The following is a 22,957-nucleotide window of genomic DNA, read 5'->3' as shown; positions in this document are numbered from 1 at the left end:
TAGAATTTCGATTTCAAAAACAGCAAATTACTGTGTTTTTTGATACTTCTTTAGTAGATAAAATTCTTGCATTGCATAGAAAAAAACACAAAAAATCTTAGATATCGTTTAACGTTAATAGCAATAGGACCAATGTACAAGGAAATAGTCGCCACTCGCCATGTACTCCAATAATGGCATCGCATGGCCTGGAGGCTAACACAGCCGTTAGGTGTTATAATTTTGTCCTAGTATGATGTTTATCCTAATATTATAAATGCGAAAGTATCTGTGTCTGTCTGTTACTCTTTCACGCCAAAACTACTGAACGGATTTGAATGAAATTTGACATACATGTAGTATAGACCCTGGGAAAGAACATAGGCTACTGTTTATCCCGGAATTTCCACGGGAAAACTTTTTAAGTCGAAGCGAAGCTCGCGGGCACCGCTATTTGATGATATATGTATTATGTTTCTGTTCGAAAAACTGACTGTTATGACAGTTTTTCAGGGCAATTAATGCTTGATTACTGTCGCAGGTTTTTGCGATGCGAAGTCGCAACAAGCCCTATGTTCTGGATATTTTTTTGTAATTTCTGTCTTTGTGTGCAATATAGTTTTATCTATCTATCTATCTATCTATAGCCGGATAGCATTTCTCCGGAGTGAGCCCCCGGGCCACGCGGCTCGCACCGCAAATTAGTCAAGCCGTGCCTTGATTGTTCTGGAACTAAATATTTGAGGAAACACGAAACACACAGGTACAATATGTCTGCGGACTTAGCGGGGAAACTGAGAAAGAGAACATTAACCTAAGTCGTGCTGTTGTTGGTCCAAAGATTGTCTGGAAGACATCGATTGGATAAGGTAAAATTCTAATATAAATAGGTACCTACTTATGTTGTGTTCTTTAAAGTTAATTGTATTGTGATGTAATAGTGCTGAATAATTCTAACTGTTGTCAAGTTGTCATAAAGTAATGTAATCAGTTCCACGATCTTTAGGGGCTGTCAGGCACGTCGGTTTCGATTACACTCAACATCGAAAATTCAACACGTCTTGAAGAAACAGGGCTTGTTATAAAAGAGTTGACTTGTGAATAGCAAATTTATACTCGAAGTATAAACGCATTAGGAGTATTCGATAAATTTCTTAACGGACCCTCATTTTTGAGAGATTCTTGAGGGTCCATCAAAATAATCTATGATGATGAGGCCTAATTGTTTACAAATAATAATTAATTACAGATCGACAACTCAACACGGAATAGATTTGTTTCTGATCTCTTATCTTTATGTCTTACAGTATTTATTATGTTTTTTAAGAAAGAGAATTAGCCAGCAGAGTAGGTTTCAACGCATTAGCAGCAGAACACTCTGTCAACCGTGAAGACGGTAGACTATTTATTGCATGAATAAATTCATTCCTTCCACGTAAAAAGCTAAGCTAAGAAGGTTCATTAACCTCGCTGTCAATATATATTTCTCAGCAGCGAGCCCCGATGGAGCAACGGCTTATCCATCAATAGCTATTATTCCGTTACGGAGAATAAATCTCTGTGAGAGAAAATCAGATATTGAAAATCCCATCAACTCCTAGTTTACCATGATCTGGAAAAAAAGCTGCAGGTCAACGCCTTCTCTAAGAAGATGTCTTACTGCTTGTTCCTCAAAATTACAAAACAGACAAAAAACTTAAAATAATAGTAGAAGTTTGTTGTTTCGGTAAAATTCCGCAACTCTCCGCAAGAACATACATATATTATTTAAATCTACGAGAAAGTAAATAGTTTAAAAGTCGCATGGCATCACTCATTATCATTTCACAGTATTAATAAAGTAACAATACATACAAGAAATTGTATCACCACGAAAGGCTGATGAAATACCTCAAATAATGACATTAGGGCCCACACACAAGTAATTTCGGCCTTACACAAAGCTTTGATTGAAACTGCGTCATGGCATCTCGTATCAGATTTTTATTCAATTATTTATCAGACTCTTGGTGTAAAAGCTTGTATCATCAATTTGTGATAGATGATGATTTACAAGCATATTGTTTATAGTATAGTTACCTACTTACGTATTTATGAAAGTTTGCTTTCGCGTTTGTATGAAAAATTTGGCCGCATCTCCCTCCCGACATTGTAGGTTTATAGTGAAAGACTATAAAGTACTTAGTAAAATTTCTTCCTAATATATTGAAATAGGACGTGTTATTCAATAGCTCCGTATTCGGAACAAATTACTTAATAACTAATAAGGTGACTATATTATAGTAGTATGTACTATGTTTCTCGTAAATAGTGTGTTTTATTGGGTAAGCGCTTATCACTTTTTTTTCTTTTCTTCTTGTTCTGTATTCCATCAGTGGTCTCTTTTAAATGGTTTATTGATTCTATTATTATAATAATTTACTGTGTAATGAATAGCTGTTAGTGACCAGACAATCATAAAAAAAATTCAATAAAATTAAATAAACCAGCTTTTTGAGCTTTAACCCTTTGAGTCCCAAACCCAATGGTAACCAATATCACGTACCTACGAAATATTGCGTAGTCATTCGCCCAATCGCACAAAGCATTTAAAATTTGAATCGCAATTTAACCACCTCGAAGTCTCAGGTCTACCTGCACTATCAAGAGATGTCAAGTATCATACGACATTATCGACTCAACTGTTGACCTCGAGCCTATTTGAGTCTGTGGCCGGGTGTGATAGGTCTGAGACATGCGAACATAATAATTTATATGATACAGAAATGCCACGAGGAACCGTCAAGTAGAGTTAACGGGTTTTTATTTCCAGCTACATGGGTTCGTTATAGACGTAGATAAACGTAACTATATCGCGATTGAATGAACGCGCATGAACGTCGATAAAAAACCTGTGTACCAGTCGCAGGAGTTATATTGATTTTATTATATTTTAAGAAATCAAATCACTTATATGGTACAAATAAATCACTTTTATCCTATTATCTCTGACATATTTTTCCTCTTTCGCAATTTCCTGAACATTAGCTATCTAATGATGACTTTAGAACTACATGATTGTGGGAATAATGTTTCGCTCATTAGTTTCGCGTTGCATCTACTAAGTTTGAATTTGGCAAGAGTCCAATTAGCATACTGAAGCGAAACGGGTGCGTTTGACTATGTGTCAGATATGGCGTTTTGCACACTGCTGTTAAACGGATTAAAAACGTTAATTTCCCTAATTTAAAAAACCATTCATATTATTTATGAGTGTGACGAATAAGGAGATTGTTGCTACGAAAGTTCGGTATTCAGTTCGGGACAGTGTGTTATTGTACCTGGCTGGACTACGAGTTTGACCGACATAAAGTAAAGTATAAATTTTATATGGTTAGCTAAAAACGGATTAAGACAGGATTAGCTTTCCGGTATACCTAAATCGAGGTTGAAATAACCAATTTTATTCATATGTAGAGTACATTTGAATACACAAAATGTATTATAATTATAACATAATAATGCTAACGGCTGTTTTGACGTTTGGAGTTATTATTATGTTATAGATTGGCAAGTTGCTTGGCGACCCTCCTTGCGGGGTGAAAGACGCGGAGGGGACGAGGTACCCAAGACGACAGCGGGTAGCGGGAGGGTAGCGGGGAACGGCAACGCGTGCACTGCATGTCATTGTTACGGCAGTCTCGGCCGCGCAGCCGAGGCGGCCACATGTCTAATATAGTCTGTCATAATTTGAGTGCGACCCACATGAGATCATTGATTCTGAGACCATTAGTCTTAGGATGAGTGTTGAGGCCTTTTTAATATTATCATTATAATATTATTATTAGGTATCTATAATTCGTCAACAAAATAACGTTAAAAACAACAAATCGTATAATGTCTCAATATAGGGGCTTCTTGTAGAACAGCGTACCGGATCAGTCATGCTACGCGGCTAAAGGTTGGTACTGCGCAGTCAGATACGAAAAAGTAAACAACAAAGACGAAGAGTCCATATGACAGTGCATCAGTTGTCAGTTCTTGTAACTAGGAAAGCAACCAAAATTTATGTGATTTAATGAAAGTAATTAATGAGCAAAAAACAGAGAGAAAATTAAAAATTGATGAAATTTTGAAAGAAAATGATCATATCGTGCTTCGCCTACCCCCATACCACCTGGAATTAAATCCTATTGAACTTGTGTGGCGGTACGTGAAAGGCGAGCTCGCAAGAACGTCGATTGACTCTAACTTAGATAAAGAGATAAAAGACTTAGAGTTGCTTTTCTCTAATTATTCGCCTAAAAAGTGGAGAAATTGTGACGACCATGTCATAAAAAATTAAGACGAATATTATAAATCTGATAGAGTATTTGAACATGTATTGGACAGGTATGTTATTGTTTATTTATAATTTATTGTAAATTAAACATAAATTGGTTTTTGTCTTAGATTTATAATTGAAGTTAATGAAAACGATGATGAAGATGAGGATGACGATGACGATGAACAAGTTCAAACAGAGAGTGAACATGAAAGTGACATGGAAATTGATTTATAAAATAAAACACTTTTACATAAATAAATTCAAATCTGAAGGTAAACATCCAAATTTTAATGCTGTCAAACTATAAATTTTAAGCTAAATATGACATTTACGGGAACACTCATAGAATAAAATTTTACTTACGTCAGAAATAGTTACAAGCTATCGCAAGATTAATCCGGGCACACTTTTCTACGTGTGTAGCATGTCGTGCTACCTCGCCCCCGCCACTTCTTTCACCCCGCAAGGAGGGTCGCCAAGTAACTTGCCGCATTATAGTGTCTTGTTCTAAGTACTTTCTCTAACAAGAAGGAATTGTTTGTGCTTATGTGGTAATTTGATAACTGTTGAATTAATACCAGTTAGGTATGTCACTTGTTTTAAATTTATAAGTAAGATGACAAAGATGCTGTAAAAAGTTTAGAATAAAAATATGATAAGTAAATGGGCAACTGAGAGAAACGTTCACCGCGGTGGCAGTACCCGGGGCAAATATGCGGGTGTATTGGAATTTCATATTTTCTCCACAACCTTGGATTCCTTGGGTTTCATATTCACAACATAGGTTTAGCATAAACGGGTTGGTGAGGCGGTTTGAAAGTTTTAAAATTATAATTACTTACACGTTTAAAATTATGTAAGAATGTCGTTATGATTTATTACTAATATACACAATAAATTATAGATATTATCATGATTACATTTATTGGTTTTCTATTAATCTAACAGTTGTGATGTGTAGCTATATATTATACTAATGACTGTCGCGTCATCATAATATTCATCCATTATCATTATTCATATACATTTTTTCTTCACTCGTATGGCAGCGCTTCAGCCAGGGATCAACCCAACAATCTATTCATTCATAATCATTAAATCTATCTATTCATTGCACAATATTGCAAATTCATTACTTCCAATTCCAACATAACTTTTTTTTAAAATTGTGGCCTGTCCCAACTGCTTTAATTTACAAAAAGGCTTCCCATTACTTATACAATGCAAATAATAATTCATAAAACACTCAAGAGTTATTCCGCTTCAGTAGGCTGTCCCGGACACTGCGACGGGGGCAGCGGGCAGCGGCGTGTGTGGAGGCGAGTGACGTGGGACATGCCACATAGAGTGCAACAAAGCTAACTTTGCTACAGGAAAATTGCCAACACCAAAAAAAAAAATTCTTGCAATAATAATTTTTTGTAAGGTCTGAAACTGATTTAGACCTCAACAATAACTTCTAGTTTTGTCATAAAAGCGCAAATTTTAAGGGCATACTTTGGGGACACTACTGAGATTATTTTAAGATGTGAAAGCAACCTGAAATTTGACCCCTAACATACTTTAGGTCTATACTCATTCTCGCGTACGTTTTTTTTCGTTTAAATCCACGCAAATGGGAAGATTCCAAATCATAAATTTTGTTAATTACGGTACAATTTAAAATGCAATGGCGGAGAAACAGAACAAATCCAATAAAAGCGAAGCACCTGTGCGTCACCATATATATTTATTTTTATGACCTGTCTCGCCCTGCTGACTCTACATAGCACACATGTGTACACGTAGCATGAATATTTTGTATCTAATGTACTGAAAACACAAGTATTATCCGACAAGCCTTTTTATAAATCGTAGGTACTGGCCAATCCTTTCACCACGGTGATAAAAACTAGTTTTGTCTTGCTACTATCCTAGCCTAGCTCTCGTATTTGTCATCAAAAAGATAAGAATGATACTTACCTAGAATTACCAAGTTGACGTATCTAATTAATACAACTAGAATTACATTCATTAGCATAAATACAATAATCATATTAATTCAATTAATTATTGATAATGCACGCCTCTTATCAAATTATGACTAGCCGGATGGCCGCTCGCCCACTACGACTTTGCAATGCAGTCGTTTATTGTAGAACCGAAAATATTCGAAACCGGCAGACATATTTAATGCAAAATTATTGTATCTTCCATTTTTATCAAAGACTGACGCCATCTTCATACTCTAGACCAGAATACTCTCCAGAGTCCAGGTTCAATAAGACGTCTCTCTTACAAGTTGCGTCTAACTTTCCCGGTCTAACCGAGCTCCAACTTGCAAGGTAAATAGCTGGCGAGTTCAGCCAATTATCATCCGGGTAAATACCGGACGCGGGTGTTCCGTACCGATCCGGTAACCGTAATAACCGGGCCGGGTGATGACGTGCTAATTTCGTAACTTTGGTCGAGCAGAAAACTATGATGAGATTTAGTTCAGCTGACTTAACGGCTGTGTTTGCGCTCAAGTTTCAATTAGTTCGGTTAGACGGGTATTGTAATGCGGATGCAGTTTTAGTACCTACGAGTTTAGATTCAGCTTCAGTTAAGAGAATCGTGGAATTTGCACTTACCTACTTGCGGATAAAAGCGTACAGACAGACCCCAAACGTAACAGAAAAATGATACACCCTTGAGCAATGGAAAAGTTCCATTGACATGGAACGTCAATGACAGGTAGAACGTTTTCATTGCTAGTGAGGGTATTCCTCAATCAACTAACCTGAACTGATCCCTCGAATTGAGCGTCTCCTGTTTGATGGACAGTATGACCGGGCCGAGGTCCTCGTCGTTTGTAAAATAGTTCCAATGTTCTGTTCCGTAGAAGTACTTCTCGTAGGTCTCCTGTTCGACGGAGGTGAGCTCGAACCCTCCGGACCGCTCCCATTGCTCCTCGATGGCGGTTTTCTTCCTGGGCGTGGACCCGTTGTCCCCGTCCTCGGCCTCTTCGTCCAGGGAACCGGACCGCTTGTGGTGATCTGGACAACAAATATATTGAGGTTTATATTTAGAAGTCTTTGAAAGAAAAATAGAGCAGTCATGATTCAAGCGGGGAGGCTAAAGTTTGAATATGCGACTTGTGTGTGTCAATCCGTTTTTGTTTGTGAAAATAATTATGTTTAAAATTTTATGAAAATTCTGATAATAGTATGTTCAGAGAGGTGCAGTAATGTGCTTAAATAACTTCTGTACATAATATTTGCTGTTTTATGGTTATAATTTATAAAACATTATGGCAATGGCTTCTCTTCGAAGAGCACTTGCAATAAAAGGCAATTTTATAAATTACAATTCCGGCTTAGAACTTATTTAAATTTTGTGGAAATTACTAATTTGAATACATATTTTACACCTAGTGGCAAGACGTAAGCAACAAAACTCTCCCTCACACATTATTACTACACAAGAAGACTGGGTAATTACTTTATGTTTGTGACAAAATGTGCTAACATTTCACGTGAAATTAAATTAGATTAGGATGTCATCAAAACCTTCACCACCGGATATAATGTGTCAGTTGAAATATACAAAACAATATTGTGGAAGTCCTGGAGAGCTAGGTTGGAAATTTGAGATGCCTTTAGTTTCTGCATCTGAATTAAATACACTCACGAGAAATGAAAAAAAAATATACGAATACGGGGAGAGACAATAGGTTTGATATTGTGTCTGGTTTTATTCGACTTACAGTTTGTAAGTAACTTCCTATCACCGATCTAGCCGTAGCCACAAGTGATGTACTGGTCAAAATTTCGCTTATGGCTATTCTACTTTTTAACATTTTGTATAAATCAATCGGTACTATTGATATTGGTGAGATATTAAGTTAAACATAGCAATTATATGCTTTACATAGTATTAAACTCAAACCAAATAACCTTTTTTTCGCTCGTGACGGTTAAAAATAGGGGTGGCTATGATAAAAGAACCCACGGGATACTGTTGGAATAATAACACCATTTATCATTACTTCCGTATTTTACGAGAACCTTTATTCTGAAATTTATGAAAGAATCCACTACGCTCAATGAGACTTGCAGATAATTTTCATTTTGTAAACAGAAGAATTTAAGTTTACAAAAGAGTTTTATTATGGATGGTGGACTAAAACTTGTGGATACATTATTAATATTTATTTGGAAAACTGAATCAATGTTCACAATCACAACTACTTATCGGTTTTCATATCGTGTGGTGGCAATACTAAGTAAAACTTAAATGAATTTTAAGTTTTATGTTTGTTTTGCACTTGCTGCTAACAGTTTAGGTATCTACCGCTAGTATCAAGTCCATCCTCAAGTTAATCCCTCGATTTGTCGCAAGACCCCAAGTTCTTATCACGCCAGCTTCAGGTATGTCACATGTCTACATCGGGACAGGACTTAGCACATTGTCAGTAAGCTGCTGTGTTGTTGCACTATCGTCGTACAGCTGAAAACGCCTGCTACATCGCTATAAACACGGATACAATGCTGTATAGTGCCACAAACTTATCTGTTCCGGTGAGAGCGAACTAAATTGGTCCATATAATCTATGTCAATATGAAATTCATTAGTACAGTAAGTAATGAGGTATGGACCAATTTAGTTCGCTCTCACCGGAACAGATAAGTTTGTGGCACTATACCCCGTCAAAGTAAAATAAATTCAGAAATTAACTGCTATCATACCACCTTTGACACATTAGCAACATGTCAAACTTCTGTCAAATCCATAGCAGTAACGCAGATGTTCACAAGCGAGCGACGCCGACGCTGCGTAAGGATTGTCATTGCCAATATTCGGTGGTCGTAGCCCAACTGATCGGTAAGGTATAAAACTTAATACAATGGTATTATCCGAAACATATTTGAACTTGAGCACATTCATAATACACTGAAAAACAGAAAAGTGAGCTTTGTGAAATCATTTCATCTAAAAACTAATTATATTTATTCAAGTTTTTCATTCGCTCTTCCGCTGGACGCCGGCTTTGTTCAGAAATCCTTTGACAGTTGGTATTCACTATAAAAATGAAATTTCAGAATTCCTGATTGTACGACTGTCTTGTTTTTGTCTATTTACATGAGTGTAGAATGTTCACATGAACAATGCTGTGCCAAGGTGTGTGTGTGGAATGTGGACCATTAATAGCTCAAAGGAGAACGAAGCATATTTTTTATTATGTCTTTCACTGTGTACCTGCAAATTCTTACACAGACGATAAAATAATAAGTTAAAGTGGTAATTTTATGTTCATTATGTTAGTAGATTTGTTATAACTCACATAAATTAAATGTACCTACCTACATATACATTTTACTACTTTACCTACATATTTTTTCTTTAATCTTAAATGTAAAAAGATTAAGCCCCACTTGCACAAACAAATTAAATCTAGATTTAGTAATAAATCTTGATTTAGTGTCAAATTTAATATGGACTGAAGTTTCTTAAATCGAGATTTGACACTAAATCTAGATTCAATATGTTTCTGCAAGTGGCCCTAAGAAAAAGTGGAAATTTATAGTATTAGTAGGATAAATACTTTCGGAAAAGTGGAAAATGAATTATTGAACTACTCTACATTCAATAGAGAAGAACAAGGAAAAAACTACACCCCATAATAATATTATTGCCAATATTTTAACTTTAAGATAATTTAACATAACCAGGAATAATGATCAATTAAATAATCATCATAAATTCTGTATTATGTTTAAATAAAATAATAAATAATATTCGGTAGAAATACGAAAAACGATCAAATCAAATTCGAATTTTCAAAATTATTATTCACTTATAATGTAAATCACTTTGCAGGGTTTCGATGAGCCATTGTTTTGAATAACTTAAAGAGCAATCGATAGTATCGGTGTTATTGTTACCTTTGGCCCTAGAAGGGTTACTCTAGCAAAACAAAAAACAAACGGACGATAGCTGCCATGTCATCAACAGAGGGTACATCCGAGTCCGCGTTGTTCTATGCATCCACACGGGGTTAGCGCGGCAGTACTCCGATAATTTGTTTTTCGTAAGCTAGAGCACCTAAATAAATGCCATCACATTGAAAACGACAGCTTTCCAATTCCAAAGTCTACCTTAAAAACGTAGGTCGTTGTCACTTACTTCCATACACATTGAATTTGTTCAGAACTTTCCGAAAGCCAAACGATGGACCCGAAAAAAACAAGCATTTATGAATAACGATCTACATTGTCGTATAATCTTCTCCAGCAGAATTATCTTACACAACACATCTCTTATAGGGAAAATTTTGAATTTCATCGAGAATTCCGATTTTCCGCGACAATTAAGCTAAGTGCCGGGAATCAGGAAGCGCGGAGGAAAAACGTAACGCGGGCGAGTTTGTCACCAAGTTTCTGAACGCCACCGACGATTACCGCCGAAACGTTGAACGACTTGTGACAGACTTTTCAAAATAAGTTACATTCACAAATAATTAATGGTCCCTGAGTGGTTGATGGAAGATAGACTGATGGGAGGTAATTTAAGATGGAGGACGGATTACTAAACGTAGCTTTTCCCGCGAGCTTCGCGTCTCAATATGCTTTGCCGTGAGAACTGCGGGATAAAAAGTAGCCTATGTTGCTATATAGACAGCATGGAAGTAATAGGTTACGTGAGTACTTATTACTTCCATGACAGTCAAACAGTTAAGGATGTCAGCTCATTACATACCAAACATAAAAACTGGTTCCCGTCAAAGAGTAACAAAAATCCATGCCACTTTTTAAACTTGTACGTTTATAAATATTAGGTTGATTAGTTCGTAAACAGTAATAAGTAATGATTTGTGAAATTGGCTTATTTCGAGATTCGGTTGTCTGTCTCTATTACCTCTTCTTCTGGACTAGTGAATAGGAATAACTAGAAAGGTTCGGATGGCATTCACGCTAGAATGGGTTTTATTGCTTTTGTAATAAGATAGCTACTTAATACTTATTATTGTGTAGTATTTGCTACTTAATTCTGATTTTGGGTAATATATGATGTCATTTAAAAGTAGAGAAAGTAAGTACTTATTACTGCTTACCGTCTCATATATTTTTTAGCTTATTGAGACTAAAGATAATGAACTTTTAAGTTTGAACAAAGTTTCCCTTTAAACGTAAAATGAAAATAATTTAATCAGATTTAAAAGTAATTTCAGTATCGCTTAACTTATGACAAAAAAAATCAAGTATGAGTCAATTTCTTAGTCTTTTCTCGCAACAAGATTATCTTCTTTTGAGATGGAAATTGAATATTGTATGCAGATGTCCGCGGCGCTACGTTAGAAGGGGATTTTTTATTTAAAGCAGAAGAGGTCGCCACGAAATTACGTTTTAAAAGCCATCTACATTCATTTATACAGTCACCAATAGTCAACATTCTTTACAACCGAACACGAAACGATAACGTAACAAAGTAAGAAATAAGTTAAATAAAGTTAAGTGTATAATTTTATTGAAGCGAGGTGTACAGCCAGCATTCTAATTGCTAGCACGTTTAAACTTCATGCAACACATGAACGCTACAGGCGTGCTATCAAATTACCACAGCTAGTAATTACACCATATATATTACGAAGTGAAATACACACATCATATTGTGAATAGTGGATGTAGTCTATGGGGGCTTAGGATAATTCGTAGTAATTTAATGTAAGTATTTGATGGTGAAACATTGTAAGTTCATTGTTCGCAGTCATGTGAACAAAAAGGTTATAACATACAATACACGTTTTTGAAAATAAAGTTGCCTGGTGCTTTTATCCAGCGACAACAAGAAGATAATTAAATAATTTAACTTTTTTCTCATTGTCATCACGCTATTAACTTAGGGTAGGTTATTTAAGTTCGATAGGTACTCAAAGAATAGGACGGTAAGTTAATTTTGACGTAACGCCAATATAAATCAAACCGGAAGACAGCAAAGATAAATAAAAAGTATTTACGGGCATATTCAGCCTTCGTCGGCTGTTCTTAAAATTGGAAATAATTGAGGTAGAAAATGGCCGATATGATGTCAGTATTTTTTTTTGAAATGCTAACTTTGTTTTAACCAATAAACTTCAGGTCAAAATAAAGTCTACGAAGTTTGCTACGAGCGTAGCGGATTCGTAGTAAATTGCTACGCCGCCGTCGTACACTGAGTTGCAGAAAGGATCTTTAAGTTAATGTCGGCATTAAATGTATTGTTGCCTTGCGTTGACAGTATACGGACAGAAAGAGACAGACATAGATTTAATGTCGACATTAGCTTAAAGTCCCTTTCTGCAACTCGGCAGTAGTCTAGTTGTTTTTATGAAATCATTTAATTTAAAAATGTTGGTACCTAATGGCAATGTATAGTGAATTGATAATATTTACGCAGTTTCTCGGTAATCATGTACGTTAGTGTCAGTAGTTATTGATTACAATGAACGATTAATTGGGCCTGGTCCTGTTTATTTTGCAAAGTAAGCGTTGCCTGACCCTATTATCATAGTTTTTGGTCCGAGGTTCAGAAAGTTGCCCCGTGGAACCCTGAAAAGAGTCTTATTACTTCTTTTTACAGCGTTACAGGTCATTGCGTGCTAGATAACCTTTATCAGTGAAGTGGGCAGATTGAATTACGCCCCTGGATATTGTTGCCGACTTCCCTAACGTTTTTTCACAGCTTAATTTAATTACGAAAGCCTCTTTTAAATCCTTTTTTCTTTCGCATCTAATAAAATGCGGATTTAATTAAAATACTGATTGGTACTTGTTTTTATTAGTTTTATAGGATGAAAGAAATTGCTCTCTGTTATGTTTATGCTAGGCACCTGTATAAATCAATGACATAATGTTATAAACTGATTGTATATAACATCAATTAAAAAGTACATTAAAAGGAAGCTGCAATACTTAGGCCATATAATGCGCAATGACAAATATGCCCTCCTGCAACTCATACTGCAAGGGAAAATATAGGGCAAAAGAAGACCTGGCCGTAGAAGAACCCACTGGCTACAGAACCTCGCCGAATGGTTCAATATGTCCACCATAGAGCTATTCCGAGCTGCGACTTCCCGGGCCCAAGTGGCCATAATGATAGCCGACCTACGATAGTAAATGGCACCTGAAGAAGAAGAAGAATTAACAGTTATTATTTATTTTATGAAGATATGATAAATATCATACTAGTATATGAGCTAGATACAAACTCTACAAATCTATGAAGGAAACTAGCTGAAATATTCAGTCAATCTAGTGTAGTGAATATTAGTGTTCAACTTCCTGTTCCTTATAGGTATATTGTATTTTCTTTTTTTCTACATTTATATGAAACATCAAAGTACGCCTACGTTTTTAATAATATTTAAGAAACATTGAAATTATTCTACTGTAATATCTTATAGCGGGAAGATGGCGGCCACATTATTGCTACTTTATGGCTCCAGTCCGCAGCCGTATTTATTATGTCTGTTATAACTTATAACATAATAACTACGGCTCAAATGACCACTTGGTGCCACGTTATAGCTACATCCAGCCTTGATTTAAGGAATAACCCGAATTATGATGGCTACTCAAATTATTACAATAGTTTCCAAGTTTCCTGAAAGATATAGATAGATAGATAGAATATTGTTTATTTGTACACACACACATAAAAGAAACTTACATAACTTAAATACTATAAACTATAATATTTATTATTATCTTATTGATCAGAGGTATGTTATAGTTATATAACAACTATTTCCTCTCTGAGATTCTTTAATTATATTAACAGTTTTGTTGTGTACAGGATGAAGTTATACTGCATTGTAGAGGTAAAAAATATGTAGGTACTATTTCAAAATGAAATCAGAAACCATTTTCGGGAAAATCCGGCTTTAGGGTCCGTTCCCGAACGACACGCTTTCTTGAGCCCTAAATTACGCGCAAAAGATAAAATAAAGACAGGCTTAGTGAGAAATACTTCAGAGAACAAAAGAAAAACGACGAGGAAAACCTAAAAAGATAATCAGATTGGAATTACCCAGGTACAGCTAAAATATTTTGCCGTTTCTAGAAAAAAATACTGATGCAGAAATAGCAGATGTCTGTGTAGAATAAAACGAGTTTATAATAAATATACGTTACAGGTAGATACTAAATTTCTACCAAATTCCTAATAAAACAATAGTTGAAGAGAGAATAATTCTGTAAAATGTATGTAATAAAACCATGGTTAAACTGAGTCAAGTTCGGCTCAAGTTACTGTCGGCTACTCTGTGGCGTTCTAGAAAGCGCGGTAAATTGGAAAAGTGCCAACTTATTTGCTTACAGAAGACTTTAAAAGTCGTGAAATATGCCAAAGGAACTTAAGTTCTTAGCTCAAAGTTATATAGTTTTCAGAACTTTTTATTCTCTCCAGAAGTTTAACTTGGTAAGATTTCAATATTTTCATTGATATTCAGTTGGCTAATCTTTGAGAGCTTTAAAGTGTTTGTAGTATTATCACTTTGCTGATTCATACTAGTTTCATTTTCAGTAGTCAGTAAATTACATTAGTACCTTCTTACATAATTTCCTACTCGTAATAGAGTAAAAACAAAAGCTTCCTTTTTGGTGGTAATTATAAATGTAATTATTCACGTTTCACAATCATCGGGCAATACTAGTATGTACGTATAATAATTGAACGGTTTTAAATCTTATAAAAATACGGCAGTTGTAAAAACCCGTTGCAGAGTTTCACAGCGTGTCCGATTGCTCCCTATTCTAATGTAAGAAAACAGTGGCAAGTAAATTAGAAAACTAAAGAAAGCCGAGTTGACAATCAAGCAGAAGCGACACTCGACCGGAGACTCTTCACGGGAGTGTTAGAATAACACTGCGGCGACAATCGGGCGCCGCGGTGTGGGCCGAGTGGGGCCACGAGAACAGCGGAGCGTTGAGAAGGCAAGAAATAGCGTTATTTTACACTCTACAGATAAATATAAACTCACGGACAGTGAAAAACTTTCACTCACAAAATGCCGATACCAAAAAACCCCAACTTTTTCAAACAAATAAATTAAAATTTTAACAAAATATTACAGTTTTTTGTTGATAATATTCTGATGCTCTGTTTAATGTACTTCAATGTTGCAGAAGGCGTAATTAAGCTAGCCTTTTCCGTTTAGAAGTAATTTGGTAATTTTCTCAGTGGAACCTTTTCATTGCCCGTAAGTGTATTATGTATAGTCTTTGACGACCGAATGGCGTAGTGGTTAGTGACCCTGACTACTGAGCCGATGGTCCCGGGTTCGATTCCCGGCCGGGGCAGATATTTGTTTAAACACAGATATTTGTTCTCGGGTCTTGGATGTGCCCGTAAAATGGCAATAGGCCCGCCCCCTATTACATTGGGACTAACATAACACTCTGGCGAAAAGTGGGTGCAGCAATGCACCTCTGCCTACCCCGCAAGGGAGTACATTAGTACAAGGCGTGAGTGCGTGTTTTTTTGTGTGTGTATAGTCTTTAGCGATACCGATAATGGTTGCAGCCCAGTTTAAAAAGACATTCTCAAGGAATTATCAATTTTCCTAGTATTCCATCGTGGAATGTCTGAAAGACTAGATTATTACCGGATAAAAAATAATGAGATAGCTGTAGCTCTAGGTTGAAATCTGTAACCTGTCTGTGTATTGGATGCATGTACCCCATAGTTGTTGGACGAGGAAGGCCGAGGACAAAGTTTTCTACCGCCCTTTGGGAGAGGCATATTACCTATAATTATTATGTCCATCAGTGGAAGATTATTGGCTGCTGATAATTATGGCCCTTTATAGAGCTTCCACTATGTTATTATTGTATTTTTGACGTTTCCTTAAGTCTGTTAAGTAAAGTTGGTTTTCCTTTGCAGTCATCAAATATGTATGGGATTAAATATTAAATAATATGAATTGTATAATGGACAGAGTATAAGTAAGTTTAATTATATTGTATTGAAATAGGTTACTGACACTCGGCAAAGATCCTAGATTTAGGTAAACTCCGCCAGTTCCCCGGCCACAGAGGAACCCCGACTCATTGGCGGGCGCGCGATAAATTGAAAACGTGTCAAGAATCGTACACGGCGATGGTGACGCGTCCAATGAGGCGAACAACCGGACTCGGCGCTTGTATTTTTAATGAAGTTACGCGACCCCCGAGCTGGGACACGGTTGAATTGGAATTCTAGAATCAACACCGCTAGAATATTGCCGGAATGACCCACAATGGGTACGAAATGGCGCCACCAGACATAAATATTGTGATTGGAAGGCTTAGTAGGCAATTGTGATATGAACTGACTATTTAAAAATTTACAAAATAATATAATAATAATATTATGTGGGGACATCTCACACACGGCCATCCGACCCCAAGCTAGGCAGAGCCTGTGATATGGGTATCGGACAGCTGATATATCTACACAAATACTTAGATAGATACATATTAAGTAAATATACTTAATAAATATCAACACCCAAGACCCGAGTACAAATAACTGTCTTTAAACAAATATCTGCCCTAGTCGGGAATCGTACCCGGGACCTTCGGCACAGCAAATCTCTTTATTGTGGCTCATACGAATTATTACGAATGTGTACACCATTGAGCGCAGAAGAGTAGAGAGACAAATTTTAAATATTCATGTTATTGCTAAAAATCTTCCTTTACTTATATTAAGAGCAAAGCCGTGGTATTTATTTAGAAGGTAATTATAGAGCAAAGCCGTGGTAAATGAGCTACTTTTATAACGTCAATATAATCCGCTTTATTTTCATAGCGATAAAGTTTGAAAGTTTATAAGCGCAAAATATAAATCTATTGAGCTTTATGCCTACAGGATGCATTCATAGACGTCCGTCATTGAAACTTACATAAAATTTTATTATTTCTTGCTTTTGGTGAGGTGTATATATTATTACACACAATTTTATATAATGTACTTACTAAAGTGAACGAATAACAATAAGTGACTGTGATCACGTCATACAACAAACAAGACAAAATTATTAAAATGTAGTCCAAGGTACTTAATGCTTCCACTCTGAGCTCAGGTTTTACAAAAACGTTAGATAATAAGATCATTGGACGGCTCGAGAGTGCTCGAAAGAAAAGGATGAGACCGGAAAGTTATACATAGATATTTCCGTGTGTTATAGTTAGGTATATTTAGGCTATTATAAATATATTTTGGAATTGAATAGAATTATTACAGTTTACCAGGAATGCTGCTGAAATATTTATTTATCTATTAAGTAGCGAGCTTACAGCTAAAGTGCATCTAAAAGTATACTTGTACATATCTTGGAAAGATAATTACAAGTTTTCAATTATTATCAACGGAAGCAGATTATAAGCAGATTTTCTTCTATATTAAAAAGGAGAAGACAAGTACTTTGCTTTCTCTGTGACACTATGAAAGTCGGTTTGGGCCGAGCCCACATAATAATTATTAATATGGCGGCCGTCCCGAGCCCATCGTATCAACAGAATGTTCAATATTAATTCCTCATCCTGAATCCTGAGCCACCAGGTGAGTCGAAATCGTTGGCTAATTTACGTAAAAATTTAAAGAGGGAAATGTAGGCTTACGTACGCTTTGTAATATATATTAAAAACGTATTTTTTTCTTTTCCAAATAAAACAACTTAAAATCTAAGATGCAAGTGATGGGGGTTAGTGACGTAACGGTTTCCTATATTATGTTTAGAGGCGTGATATTAGATAATATTTGTGGTTTTTATTAAATCTCTTAAATACAGTTTAAATTGATTTGATTTTGATTTTCATACCATGATCTTGAATAGCAACAACTTCATTTGCCGGCGTCCTTACGAAATCTTCTGCACTGCCATCTCTTCCAAATCTTCGGTAAGTACTTGATTGTGATAGCTACAGGGTGTTGCTAAAGTTGTATTGTTAGTAGACGCTAACTATACAACTTTTGCATCACCGTGTATTGGATTTATTTCTTCCGCGTAGCGATGAGAAGACGTCGACACCAAAACAAAACCAATGCTAAGAGACAACACATTATTAAAATTTGACACATTGGCCGGATTTTTAATCCGTCACGTACTAACTCAACTATTGGTCAAAGCTACCTGTCAAACATGACAGCTACATTTAACCTTTTAAATGTATTTACGATTTTCAACCAACATTTCAGTTAACTACAAAGTAACTTCTTTAAATTATTTATATTAAATATTATACATATAAAATAAAAAAATATACACACTCACACCTTGTACTAATGTACTCCCTTGCGGGGTAGGCAGAGGTTTTAAATTTAAATTATTTATAATACAGACATAATCAACGCATCTATCAAAAGGTAACATGTGAATGTTATAATAACATTATCTCATGACAATGATGATGACATGAATACCTATCATGATCGATCACTTGACAAGGGGCTGCTCTATCAAGGGAAAAACCTATTACCAATAATACGTACCCTCACTCCACTACGTTTATGTAATGTTACGGTCCAAGAAAGGGTTTTTTATTCAACTAAGGTACGCGAGAAAATAGCCTATTTGGGTTATTTCTTGCTATTCTTACAAAACTACTTTCTCAAATTAAATATAGGTACAAAAACTTTATGTTGAACAATAATAATATTCGCGAGCTTTTTGAATATACATACAAATCGTTCGTCCGTTCAAAATGCTTTTTAATACAGTGAATGCCAGAGCCGTGAACAAAGGGCCCGTAATTACGAAAACATTCACACATAATACGATATATTTCTGAATATATTATGTACGACCACACAGCAGCACTAACTAACCCCATTCAAGGTATAATTAAATCCAAGATTATTAACTCTGAACATAACAGGAAATAATGATCACAACATACACAGCGTAGTATGTAAACATATGTAGTAAGTATACCTAATTGGAATTATGAATGACCTTAGAGCATAGCCAGAGTGGCCTGCGAAAATTGTAGTAAGTACACTTTTAAATACAAAGGTTACCAAAATGGTATTATAAGCCTACAGTGAGTACCAGCTTGTTGTTACCCACCTCTTTATTAGAGCCTCTATTTAAAAAAAACTGAATCTTTCTGAGCTTTTAGAGCACAGAAATAAAGAACACCTTAATTTAATAATTATAAAGTCCTATTTTGTAACATTAACCGTAATCCCACAGTACCTTAAATTTATCAATTTGCAACGTTTTAAAGTTAAATGATTCATTTATCAGCTCCATAAACATTTTGAATGTACATTAAATAAGTTGTAACATAACAAATAGATTTCATTTGGAAAATGCCCAAGATTTTTCAGTTCGTAACTTATCTCTGTCTAATTTACGACTGTACTACGGTTTATGGTCTGTCTTTTTATGCTTTTATTCTGCCGCATAAAATATGATGTATAAAAGTATGAAATAACTCAGTTATATTATGTTACGACACAGACATTGGGTCCCACTCTTCCTGGACTTTATTGTCCTAGTCCGGTCACTGTCACACCGCCATTTATACCCATAGAACAACGCGGACTCGGGTATGTGTTACATTCTACTTTACGCCCCGTCCGCTGCTATCTATCGTTGGGATAGGCACTAGTTCAATCCAGTACGATATTTTTATTTTTGTACTAATTACTCAGATAAAAATATAAGTAATCGAGTTAATTGTACCTATACCTAAGTCCGGTGCACGAATGATTGCTCAGAGTGCTCGGATGTAAGTATAAAAGAAATTCTGATTGGCCATTGTCAAATCGTTCAGCCACGGTGACAAACCTTATGCTAGTTCTATAATATTGTTTGGCTGACATGATAAGAAGGGTACACTACATAATTCCGAATTACTTTTTTACGAATATGAAAATAACGATTTTTTTAATTTCGAATTTCATAGTTCCGAATAATTCACAATCCCGAATTTTAAGTTTCCGAATAACGAAAATCACGAATAGTTTATAAACGAAATTTCAAACAACACATTTATTAAAATGACGAAAGTCAATTTTCCGAATATTATTAGTTCGATGTTTCAAAAGTACGATTTTTATTATATCGAATTATTTAAATTACGAATCCCGAAGTTTTAATATTCCGAAAATACAAATTCCCGAATGTTTCTTAGTTAACAAGAAATGGTTATCTATTATGAATAATGAAGCATAATGCGTATAAAAACAATATTTTTTAAGCTATATTATGTGAAACGCTCCGCTTTGTTTTTCGATATCAATGTGCACCTAACACGCTCCTCCTCGCTTTGCTCGTCGTCGCACCTATCTTTAGGTTTAGGTCCTAAGGTTTTTAAGTTTAAACACCATAAAAATCCTAGCAATTGTTTTGCTCTATATTTGAAACGCTCCGCTCCGCTTCGCTGCGCTCCGCTTTGTTTTTCGATATCTATGTGCACCTAACACGCTCCTCCTCGCTTTGCTCGTCGTCGCACCTATCTTTAGGTTTAGGTCCTAAGGTTTTTAAGTTTAAACACCATACAAATCCTAGCAATTGTTTTGCTCTATATTTGAAACGCTCCGCTCCACTTCGCTGCGCTCCGCTTTGTTTTTCGATATCTATGTGCACCTAACACGCTCCTCCTCGCTTTGCTCGTCGTCGCACCTATCTTTAGCTTTAGGTCCTAAGGTTTTTAAGTTTAAACACCATAAAAATCCTAACAATTGTTTTGCTCTATATTTGAAACGCTCCGCTCCGCTTCGCTGCGCTACGCTTTGTTTTTCGATATCTATGTGCACCTAACACGCTCCTCCTCGCTTTGCTCGTCGTCGCACCTATCTTTAGGTTTAGGTCCTAAGGTTTTTAAGTTTAAACACCATACAAATCCTAGCAATTGTTTTGCTCTATATTTGAAACGCTCCGCTCCGCTTCGCTGCGCTCCGCTTTGTTTTTCGATATCTATGTGCACCTAACACGCTCCTCCTCGCTTTGCTCGTCGTCGCACCTATCTTTAGCTTTAGGTCCTAAGGTTTTTAAGTTTAAACACCATAAAAATCCTAACAATTGTTTTGCTCTATATTTGAAACGCTCCGCTCCGCTTCGCTGCGCTACGCTTTGTTTTTCGATATCTATGTGCACCTAACACGCTCCTCCTCGCTTTGCTCGTCGTCGCACCTATCTTTAGGTTTAGGTCCTAAGGTTTTTAAGTTTAAACACCATAAAAATCCTAACAATTGTTTTGCTCTATATTTGAAACGCTCCGCTCCGCTTCGCTGCGCTCCGCTCCGCTTCGCTGCGCTCCGCTTTGTTTTTCGATATCTATGTGCACCTAACACGCTCCTCCTCGCTTTGCTCGTCGTCGCACCTATCTTTTGGTTTTGGTTCTAAAGTTTTAAAGACGTTTATGTTTTTTGTCAAAATCACGAATTATCATATTTCCGATCGGGATTTGACTTTTTCGTGATTATAATAAATCGGTATTTTATTTTCGTATATTAAAGTAATCGTATTTTTTAACATTCGTATATTTAACAATCGTAATAACAATATTCGTGATTATAATATTCGAAATTATAATTTTCGTGATTATTATAATACGGTATTTTAAAAAATCGGTATTGCAATATTTCGTAAATTACATATTCGGGGTTATCAAATTCGGAAAAAAGTTTTTCGGAATATTTGGGTGTTCCCGATAAGAATAACACCTCCAAAATCTGTATAATGTAACTTCTTATTAGCTGCAATAATGACAAACTCAGTCACATGGATAATCTAATTGGTCCATAACTACCTACACAGTTAAACTCACTTACCTACAATCTAATTTATTTTATTATTCATGAAAAATCGGCATATGAAATGCATCGCAAAATGAAATTTTACAGCTACTTAAAAGTTTCACTTTAGTAAGTTGTTAATTGTATATAGGACAAGGTGAAGTGAATAGACTGTAAAAGTGTTCAGGGTACAGAAGGTACTCAAATCTATTCCTTCTCAGTCCACAGTTGAGTACAAGATTATTCTTTATTGACCAAAGGTCTCTATTGCAGCTTCAACGAGTGATACAGAAATGTTATATTCTTTCCACGTTTTATGCAGAATTTATGAGGTGCGATTTAGTAAATGATTATTTTTAACAGTCACATACACTTTATACAGCATCTAAAATAGCAGCTACAATTTTGTAACAAGATGCTATATCTTTTTTTAGGGAACAGCTATTTTGGTTTTTAATATTTCTGAGTTGGTTCCAATGTACCTGCTTGCTGAACAATTGAATATGTCGGATATATTGACATATCAACGATACACTGATAATTTTCTACCCTATACAAATATAGGTAAATTAAAAGCTGGAACACTGCTCAAAGGCAGATGGATTACCTGCAGGAATAACGGAAAATAAAATTGCTTTGTAACTTCAAAGGTAGAATAAAAACCTCCATTTTCGTATCGACTTCAGATAACATTAGGGGAGAGCGGGAAATAGTCATCACGACCGATGCGGGCTGCGGATAGTGTGGAAGAGAGAAGTGTACTGATTTAATAATAAATATCACGTCTAAATAATAATAATTAGGCATCCCTGTATCCTGGGAACCTGTATGTGGAGAGATTGAAGCTACAGACATTCATTAGGTGGATAAATTCATGATTATTCCTTCCTAGACGCGAAATTTATACTGAATCATCAACATAGAACAAAAAAACGGCGG

The 22,957-nt window shown here is 35.7% G+C and overlaps 1 protein-coding gene across 2 annotated transcripts in view; it reads right to left on the bottom strand.

The window, feature by feature from the left end:
- LOC105380439 overlaps window positions 1-22,957 on the bottom strand; it is a 180,508-nt gene that overhangs the window by 23,919 nt on the left and 133,632 nt on the right. For both annotated transcript variants that reach the window (XM_038113850.2, XM_038113851.2), the window contains one exon: window positions 7,047-7,302. In XM_038113850.2, coding sequence (XP_037969778.2) covers window positions 7,047-7,302 — 256 coding nt within the window. The remainder of the gene's footprint in view (window positions 1-7,046; window positions 7,303-22,957) is intronic.

Source organism: Plutella xylostella, chromosome 18 (genome assembly GCF_932276165.1).
Source record: "Plutella xylostella chromosome 18, ilPluXylo3.1, whole genome shotgun sequence".
In the NCBI taxonomy this organism is placed as follows: domain Eukaryota; kingdom Metazoa; phylum Arthropoda; class Insecta; order Lepidoptera; family Plutellidae; genus Plutella; species Plutella xylostella.
The sequence above is the reverse complement of the archived record's forward strand: the minus strand, read 5'-3'. Positions and strand labels throughout refer to the sequence as shown.